Source organism: Engystomops pustulosus, chromosome 11, assembly GCF_040894005.1.
Source record: "Engystomops pustulosus chromosome 11, aEngPut4.maternal, whole genome shotgun sequence".
Lineage (NCBI taxonomy): Eukaryota > Metazoa > Chordata > Amphibia > Anura > Leptodactylidae > Engystomops > Engystomops pustulosus.
In genome coordinates this window covers 11303424-11313105 of record NC_092421.1, presented here as the reverse complement: position 1 = coordinate 11313105, position 9682 = coordinate 11303424, and the positions used below count along the sequence as shown (strand labels likewise).

At 43.9% G+C, this 9682-nt stretch overlaps 1 protein-coding gene across 5 annotated transcripts in view; it reads right to left on the bottom strand.

Moving 5' to 3' along the window:
- Nucleotides 1-528: 528 nt before the first annotated feature.
- The window catches only part of LOC140106031 (uncharacterized), a 37798-nt gene continuing 28644 nt past the window's right edge, over nt 529-9682 (bottom strand). For all 5 annotated transcript variants that reach the window (XM_072130200.1, XM_072130202.1, XM_072130201.1 and 2 more), the window contains 4 exons: nt 6665-6798; nt 5667-5894; nt 3399-3622; nt 529-1000 (listed from right to left, as the gene is read on the bottom strand). In XM_072130200.1, the coding sequence (XP_071986301.1) occupies nt 882-1000; nt 3399-3622; nt 5667-5894; nt 6665-6798 (705 nt within the window). In that variant the 3' untranslated portion in view covers nt 529-881. The remainder of the gene's footprint in view (nt 1001-3398; nt 3623-5666; nt 5895-6664; nt 6799-9682) is intronic.

The following is a 9682-nucleotide window of genomic DNA, read 5'->3' as shown; positions in this document are numbered from 1 at the left end:
GAGACACTCATGGCAACAGATCGTCACTCCTCAATGACGTTATAGGGATCAACGATCTAAGCCAAGATGTCTGCAGCCATCAAAGGGTGCATAACCAAAGACTACAGATTAATGCAAGTTAACCCTTGATGTAAAATAAAGTAAGAAGTGCTGAGTTTGCATAGGGGAATGCTCCTCTGATCCACAGGCCCTACAGATCCATACCGACGACTAGGAGTGGGAGTAGAGCAATGTGTTGCACTAAGATTTAGAGATGTGTCATGGATCAGGGCAGGAATGATGGTGAGAAAGTTTAGTCAAACATCAATCTGGAATTGAAGGGATTAATCCTCCCTTCTCAGAGCTGCGTAACCAAACACGGGGAGCTTAGATGTGAGTTGATGCACACACTGTACATGCTGGATATACACATCTCTATGGGAGGGAGGAGCTTGTTTTGTTTTTTACAAACTAAGCAGAATTTATTAAATGAAGTATATTAGAAAAATGTTCATCACATCCCCCCTACACGCAATATCAAACAATATCTCAAATGACGGTTACGATTTAATGCAGATGCAATTGTAAAACATGTAATGGGGTGTAATAAATAATGTAAAAATTTGGAAGCTTTCACAGCCAGATTTGGGGAAAATCCAGTAAATATTGCATACAAGTGATGAGCTATATGAAGGCCTCTGCGAGACTGGTATAGACAAGAACCACCAAATTCCAGGAGGGGGTACAAGGTCACATATGTAATATAGGCAAAAAACCCTACAAGGCTGGAGCCTATGTGCCAATTGTAGGTAAAAAATTCCTTCCCGACCCCAGAATAAGACGCCGCATCCACATCAACTATCGGCTGAATATCTTGTTCCAGTGTCCGGTCTCCATTCTCATCACTGCTTTTTCCACAGTTCTAAAATATCTTTGATCCGAGGAAGGTTATTTTTCCACAACTGAATTGCAATACATCTCCTGACCTCCTCTTCCCTTGGCTGATGCTCTTGAAGCAAACCTGGCAAGAAGAAACCAAAAGAATGTATTAAGGTTTTATCATAAAAATAGTAAAAACAGAGCTATAAGTCATCTCCAGAATATTAACCCCTTGCCTACAGGGCAAAATTGGGACCGGACCCTATATTTAGAATCTGATGTTTCCCTATGAGTGGTTATAACCCGGTGATTTTCAGATGGTTTTCTTGTGACATTGGGGAGAATAGATTTTTGCACCTACACAAAAAAAATTATGGATTTTGAGGCTTTTAGACCATTTTCTGGCACTTTTACGTCTCATCTGACAAAGAAGTCGTGGTATTCTGAAATAGGGTGTGGTCTCAGATAAAGGGGCGTGGCCATGGGAGGAAATAGACCAAGTGTCAAAAAAGATGGAGGGTGTGTCAGTTAAAGGGAACCTGTCATCAAAAAATGCAGTATGTTGTCAAGCAGCTGAGCAGCTTCTAGATGATGTTGTTTTCATGGCCGGGAGTGGGTGGCATCATCCAGAAAATCAACTTTATGAGATGTAAATTTTTTGGAAGCTGTTCAGCTGCTTGACAACATACAGGTAGTGGTTTATTAGGCCAGTTTCTGCTGACAGGTTCCCTTTAAAAGCAGGGGTGAAAATAGAACTCCACATTATACTACAGATACTTTGTCAATTAAAGGCAAATAATTGATAGTTGAAAAGTTATACAATATTCCAATATACTTTCTGTATCAATTGCTGGAGTTTTTCTAGATCTCTGCTTGCTGTCCTTCTATAGAAAACTTCTGTTTACTACTAGTGGATAGTAATCTGTCCATGGTCATTTGATGGACACGCAGGCGCACAGTAATCAGAGCCGTGTGATACTATTGGCTTGTGCACACGCGTTACATGAAAATGATCAGATTAATATCCACTGGAATGTTGTAGCTTCCTATAGAATGACAGCAAGCAGAGATCTAGAAAACTGAGACATTGATACAGAAATACTATTGTATCATTGTTTAACTTTTTCTTACCCATATCAATCCATATCATTATTTGCTGAAAATGGACACCCCCTTGTAGGCATTTGGAGACTTAGAGCCTTTGATGCTCCATTTGGGGATTCTGGGAAATATGCAGGATGGGATAAGGAAAACATTGAAAATGTATGGATGGAACTATAGGGATGAATCTGGTTCAGTACTAGACCAGTAATCTCCAGCTATGCACTGGAGTCAGAGACACATTAAGGGTGATGCCACACGTGGCGTTTTGAACACGTTTTTTGGGCCGTTTTTGAGCAGTCTGTAAAAAAATGCATGCGTTTTTGACAATTTTCAATTAAGGTAATTGGTCAAACCTGTCAAAACGCGTGTGTTTTTTAACGGGCTGCTCAAAAACGTCCCAAAACGCCATGTGTGGCATCACCCTTAGGCTTCGCTCCCACGTTGCGTTTTGTTTGCGTTTTTAAACAGCTGAAGAGGAGATTTGCCTAATTACATTGCTGTCAACATTGCGTTTACAAAAAGCATGCATTAACGCAATGTTAACGCAAAGGTTTGTCAATGCTTTTGTTAACACATGTGTTAACATTGTGTTTTGAAAACGCTATGTTGACAACAATGTAAATAGGCAAATCTCCTGCTCAGCTGTTTGAAAACACATGCGTTAAACGTAAACCAAACGCAACGTGCGACTGCAGCCTAAAGGACACCTGTCAGCTGATTAAAACGAACAAGCTGAACCCTAAATCTCTGCCATACTGTGTCACGTAGCAGTCCAATCGACGGACCTATCTTTCAGCGGTCCGGGAAATTCTTGAGGGGGGGGGGGGGTCTACGGCCGCCTGACGAGGCGGTGACTGCAGCAGGATGTTATGAGTCTTCGGATTTTGGTCGTGATTTCTTTCACATTTTCATAATGTTCGACCAATTCTTATGTTTCGAGGGACAACTCCGCTTCCAAGTGACTTTGAGAGGCTTTATGTAAAAAACCACTTTTAGGAAGTCTGTTAACCCCTTACGTGTTTTCCACTTACTCACAGATTTCGGCACCATTACTGTGGTAATCTTGTATTTGTTATACATGTCCTCCTTCCTTCTAAAAAAAAACACTTTTATAACTATGCTAATGAGCCTGAAGGGCTCTGGGGGCATTACCATAGCCCCTCAGTGCTACAGATTCACAGGCTGTTACAACGAGCAGAAAAAGTCTCTCTCTGCTCATTGTAACAGCATGTGAAGCTACAGCATGGAGGGGCTGTGCTAACACCCTATAATTATGCAATGTTAGGTACAGACAGCCAGTTATGACCCTGTGGAACTGAGCAGAATCGTCTATTAATTCAAGTTTCTTTTCTTTCTGGGCTTTGATGTCATGGAGGCCGTCCTCCTGTGACCACCTACTGAGGTTAACTATCCCATGAGGGTTTTGTGCATCTTACCGATGATATGTTGCACTCGCATGCTGTTCTGCAGTTTCCTCCACCTGTCATATATATGTTGCCCATGGACAGCAGACTGGGCGAGGCAGATTTTTTGAGTTGGCGGCTCCTTTCCCACACTCAGAGGATATTTCTCTAGGAAGTTTTCAAACTGCTCCACTTTTGACAGCGGGACAGCCATTTTTTCTTGAACTTTGCTGATTGATTGGTCGGAGACGTCGGATCTGAAGAAGACACAGAATTTTTTTTTTTTTTTATTTAACTGTATTTTTATTGGTTTTTCAATTTTATAAACATGTGAAGTATATCAATACGGTATCTCATTCTATATAATGTATCGGCAAGAACAACCCTGAGCGCAGTCAAGATAATAGGCAATTTACTCCAGAGAGTCACTTCTCAGAAACATCAAACAATAAGGCTATATTCACACTGCCATGAGCCAGCCGCACCGTAGCACGGCGGGCACACGGCAGCGCGGGGAGAGGAGGAGGAGGTGAGCGCCGCTCACCCCCGCCCCTCTCCGCAGCAAGTTATGGCGCACGGCGCCGTAATACGGGAAAGGATAGGACATGTCCTATCTTTTACCGGGCTATGGAGCGGTGTCGCACGTGTGCTGCACCGTACCGCTCCCGTACAGGGCCGTGAGCCCATAGAAGTGTATGGGGGCCGTATATCGGCCGTATATACATCCCCCATACATGTGTGTGAATGTAGCGTAAAACAGTTTTATCTAAACAGTATACAGGAAGTCCCCTACTTAAGGACACCCGACTTACAGACAACCTATAGTTACAGACAGACCCCTCTGACCTCTGGTGACCTCTCTGGATGTTACTATAGTCCCAGATTGCAATGATTAGCTGTAAGGTGTCTGCAATGAAGCTTTATTGATAATCCTTGGTCCCATTACAGCAAAAAATGTTTAAACTCCAATTGTCACTGGGGCCAATTTTTTTTTGGTCTGAATCTACAATTATAAAATACTTAACCCGGGGACTGCCTGTATTGACGCAAGACAAGGTTATGACACACAAGGGGTGGTGGGGACAAGAACAGGTATCCCTGGTACAGTATGCCAAGAAGTTCATTAACCAATGGGAGAGCATCAGTGCGTTAGTGACCCTCCCTACTTCTACAGAAATCATCCCACGGGGCCCACACTAAATTAAAACTTTCCAATTTGTTATTCTATAAGGCTGTCAGATGCTCCATTGTGCGGATATCATGTATCCTAGCGCCTTAGTCTGCTCGAGATGGGGGGGGGGGGGGGGGCATTTGCGTCTATTTTGCTGAAATTAGGCATTTTGCGGCTCTAAGGAGGTACAATAATAGCCCAGATGGGTGTTTGCCTAAGGTATCAGGAAGAATGTTCAAAAGATAAACACTGGGATCTGGGAGTACTGCTTGACCCATGGTACCGACCCACCATCTTCCAATAACTGCTGACATACTTCTGCCTTGCAGTGCTGGGGTCCTGGGTTCAAGTCCTACCCAGGTCAACATCTGTAAAGAGTTTGTATGTTCTCTCCGTGTTTGCGTTGTGGGTTTCCTCCGGGTCCTCCGGTTTCCTCCCACACTACAAAAAACATACTAGTAGGCTGTTCAGATTGTGAGCCCCATGGGGACAGGGACCAATTTGGCAATCTCTGTACAGCGCTGCGTAATCTATGTGCGCTATATAAATAAAGAATTATTAATAATATTGGTTCCTTGGGAATCACAGCACCAGCATGCCTCCTTTGTGGCGGGGTAGACTCTATGCAATAGAGCCGGGGTATGATACCACCACATAAGGAGTTTATATTGTTTTTCTTTATGGTGCACACATTGTGACGTCTTGGCTGCTCTAGCCCATATTGTTTTTTCCAGACCGTGGGTGGAAGTTTTCTGCCTAAAATGTTTCCCATTTTAGCATATAGTCATGTTGAGGGTGATTGTTGGGATGGGTTGCTTAGCAGGGCATATATGGCTGATATTAGACCCCTTGAGCCCGTCCCTTGACAGAGAATTTTTAAAAAAGTTGATTGCGACACTGTCGGGGAGTTGTAAAGGTATCCCTGTAGGAAGGAAATAATCTGCAAGTAGCCATATTGAGCAGTGGCTGGGAGAAAATCTGAAAAGCTAAGCATTTCCCTAATCTGAATAAACCTGCTGTGAGACACAGATATTTTACGAATGTGGAAAGTAAAAAAAAAATAAAAAAAATAATAATAATAATATAAAGCATAAACAATGTAAAGACGCTACTCTGTTCTAGCTACTTACTTGGAGGTGGTAGGTTGCTCTTCAGTCTCTTGGTATACAGTTTGCATCTCCAATGTTCTCCGGAAGTCGTCCATAATCTTCTCCCGATGCAAGTGCTCAACCCTCCGATTGGAAAGTCGAAGGTGCTGGGCAAATATAGAATTCTCCCCACTTTCCTTGCTCTTTGAAGAAACAAAGGTTTCGGCAGCGTTCCTGGCCAATTGACTTGTTACTGCTTTCAATCCAAATCTTTAAAACAATAGACATATTAAAGAGGACCTTTCACTACCTCACAGACATGTAGATGAACGTACCACGCTGTATTCGGCCCCCCTGAACTTTTCTACCTTTTGCCATAGGCTTTAGATATAAAAATGTAAAATTGTAATTTTTTTAGTGAAGAATCAACAGCAAGTGGGACACAATTTTGAAATAGAATGAAATTTATTGGATATTTTATAGTTTTGTAAAAAATAAACTGAAAAGTGGGGGGTGTAATATTATTCGGCCCCTTTACTTTCCCTCCAGAAGTTCCGTCTCTGATCTCTGACTGATCCAATGTCGTCCTGAATGACTGATATGAATATAATCCCCCTGTGTGTTACCAGGTCTCCATATAATTCCCCTGCTCTGTGATATCTCAGGTTCTGCATCATGAAGGAACACACCGGGCAGGTCCTGATACTCATGTGGAGAAGTATAAAGCCGGATTTGGATACAAAAAGATTTCACAAACTTTAAACCTCCCAAGGAGCCGAGTGCAAGCGTCATATTGTAATGGAAGGAGGATCAGACCCTCCAAATCTACCGAGACCCGACCGTCCCTCTAACCTTCATCTCACACAAGGAGAAGACTTAAATCTGGCGCACAGTAGGACTAAGCACCGGAACGCCTCCTTCAGTGCAGAAATTTGTGTCGCATGAGGAACACAGCAGCGGCGACACAAAAGTGTTGCGTGTCAACATGTTTTACCTGAAGTATAGAAATCAATACTTGTATTTGAAGAAAAAATACTTACTTGTGGTGAAAGCGGGAGATATCATTTGACACGTTGTAAATCTTTTCACCAGAAGAGGAGATAAAAAAGTTTGTGATTTTCTTCTTGCCCTGCAGGAATGTTGGTCTCACCCTGGTAAAATAGGTTTCAAACCACTAAAAAGAATAGAAATAAATAGGTTACATCAACAGATGATAGAAAGATTCATTGACACACAGGTGGCGAATTGTATACTATAAAAAAGTGGTCCCCAACAGTTTTTGTGTAGGGACTGGCTGCACCCAAATTTTTTCTCAGGAGCTGCGCAGGCTGCCCCGTTCATCTCTATGGAGCTGACGGAGATAGTTTAGTGCCATACTCGGCAATCTCCGTCAGTCCATCAGAGATGAAGGGGCAGCCTGTGCATGCGGGACTGTCTGCTCCGGTCATCTTGAGGTGTGATGGGGATATATCGGACCCCATTCTTGTGATCTGTGGGGGTCCCATCATAGTGCAAGTTAAGCACTATTCTTTACATGGAGCATAACTTGATACCATGGAACCGCTCCTTTAATGAAATTTCCAAGGTAGCCTTCCCTTATTAATGAAATGTCTACAGAAGAGCCCCCCATTAATAAAATGTGCACAGCAGAACCCCCCTATTATTGAAATGTCCACAACAGCCCCCTTAAAAATAATAAACTCTATACCATTTTTAGCACTGCCCCAGTACCCACAGAGCATAGTTAGAGATGAGCGAACATGCTCGTCCGAGCTTGATGCTCGGTCGAGCATTAGGGTACTCGAAACTGCTCGTTACTCGGACGAATACTTCGCCCGCTCGAGAAAATGGCAGCTCCCGCCGTTTTGCTTTTTGGCGGCCAGAAACAGAGCCAATCACAAGCCAGGAGACTCTGCACTCCACCCAGCATGACGTGGTACCCTTACACGTCGATAGCAGTGGTTGGCTGGCCAGATCAGGTGACCCTGGGATAGACTAGCCGCTGGCCGCGCTGCTCGGATCATTCTGTCTCTGGATGCCGCTAGGGAGAGAGCTGCTGCTGGTCAGGGAAAGCGTTAGGGTGTTCTATTAGCTTACTGTTAGGCAGGAGTGATTCTCAAAGAACCCAACAGCCCTTCTTAGGGCTACAATAACGTTCTACTTTTTTTATTTTAATTTGCATCTATTACCATTTTGTGAGGAATTAGCAGGGGGACTTGCTACCGTTGTGTTTAGCTCTTAGTGGCACACATATCCATAGCAAAGACCGAAGTGGGAAAATTCAGTAGGGGTTGGATTTCTATTAGGCACTAACTCAGTGTCATCTCATCTGGCATAGTAGTGTGCTTCCTTTGATACTTGGCTAGAAAATAGCCATAGGAGAATACAAACAGCTTCTTGAAGCCTACAGTAGCGTTCTATATATTTGATTTCTGGTTGATCTGCTGGTGGCTGTAGTTTCTGCAGTGCATGTACTTGCCAATTCTGAGCAATTTGTAGTGAGACTTGCGACCGCTGTGTTCTGCGCTTAGTGGCGCACATATCCATAGCAAAGGCCGAAGTGGGAAAATTCAGTAGGGGTTGGATTTCTATTAGGCAATAACTCAGTGTCATCTCATCTGGCATAGTAGTGTGCTTCCTTTGATACTTGGCTAGAAAATAGCCATAGGAGAATACAAATAGCTTCTTGAAGCCTACAGTAGCGTTCTATATATTTGATTTCTGGTTGATCTGCTGGTGGCTGTAGTTTCTGCAGTGCATGTACTTGCCAATTCTGAGCAATTTGTAGTGAGACTTGCGACCGCTGTGTTCTGCGCTTAGTGGCGCACATATCCATAGCAAAGGCTGAAGTGGGAAAATTCAGTAGGGGTTGGATTTCTATTAGGCAATAACTCAGTGTCATCTCATCTGGCATAGTAGTGTGCTTCCTTTGATACTTGGCTAGAAAATAGCCATAGGAGAATACAAACAGCTTCTTGAAGCCTACAGTAGCGTTCTATATATTTGATTTCTGGTTGATCTGCTGGTGGCTTTAGTTTCTGCAGTGCATGTACTTGCCAATTCTGAGCAATTTGTAGTGAGACTTGCGACCGCTGTGTTCTGCGCTTAGTGGCGCACTTATCCATAGCAAAGGCTGAAGTGGGAAAATTCAGTAGGGGTTGGATTTCTATTAGGCACTAACTCAGTGTCATCTCATCTGGCATAGTAGTGTGCTTCCTTTGATACTTGGCTAGAAAATAGCCATAGCAATAGGATAGGATTGTTTGGTTCTAAAAACTCAAAAAAAAAAAAAAAACACAAAAAAAAACAAAAAACACAAAAAAACACAAAAAAAAACAAAAAAAAGTAAAAAAAAAAAAAAAGTTATAACTCTCATTTTAAAAATGTTTAACCCCAGGGCTAGGGGTAGAGGACGAGGGCGGGGACGTGGGCGTCCAACTACTGCAGGGGTCAGAGGCCGTGGTCCTGGGCGGGGTGAGACACCACCTGCTGATGAGGGAGCAGGGGAACGCCGCAGAGCTACACTCCCTAGGTTCATGTCTGAAGTTACTGGGACTCGTGGTAGAGCACTGTTGAGGCCAGAACAGTGCGAACAGGTGATGTCGTGGATTGCTGACAATGCTTCGAGCAATTTGTCCACCACCAGTCAGTCTTCCACGCAGTCCACCCATGTCACCGAAATCCCCACTCCTCCAGCTCCTGCACCTCAGCCTCCTCCCCCCCAGTCTGCCCCCTCCCAGGAAAATTTGCCATTTGAACCGGCATACTCTGAGGAACTGTTTTCTGGACCCTTCCCACAGTCACAAACCACTTGTCCGGTTGCTGCTGAGCAATTTTCCGATGCCCAGGTTTTCCACCAGTCACAGTCTGTGGGTGATGATGACCTTCTTGACGTAGTGGAAGTGTGTAAAGAGGTGTCCGACGATGAGGAGACACGGTTGTCAGACAGTGGGGAAGTTGTTGTCAGGGCAGGAAGTCCGAGGGGGGAGCAGACTGAGGGATCGGAGGATGATGAGGTGACAGACCCAAGCTGGGTTGAGAGGCCGGGTGAACACAGT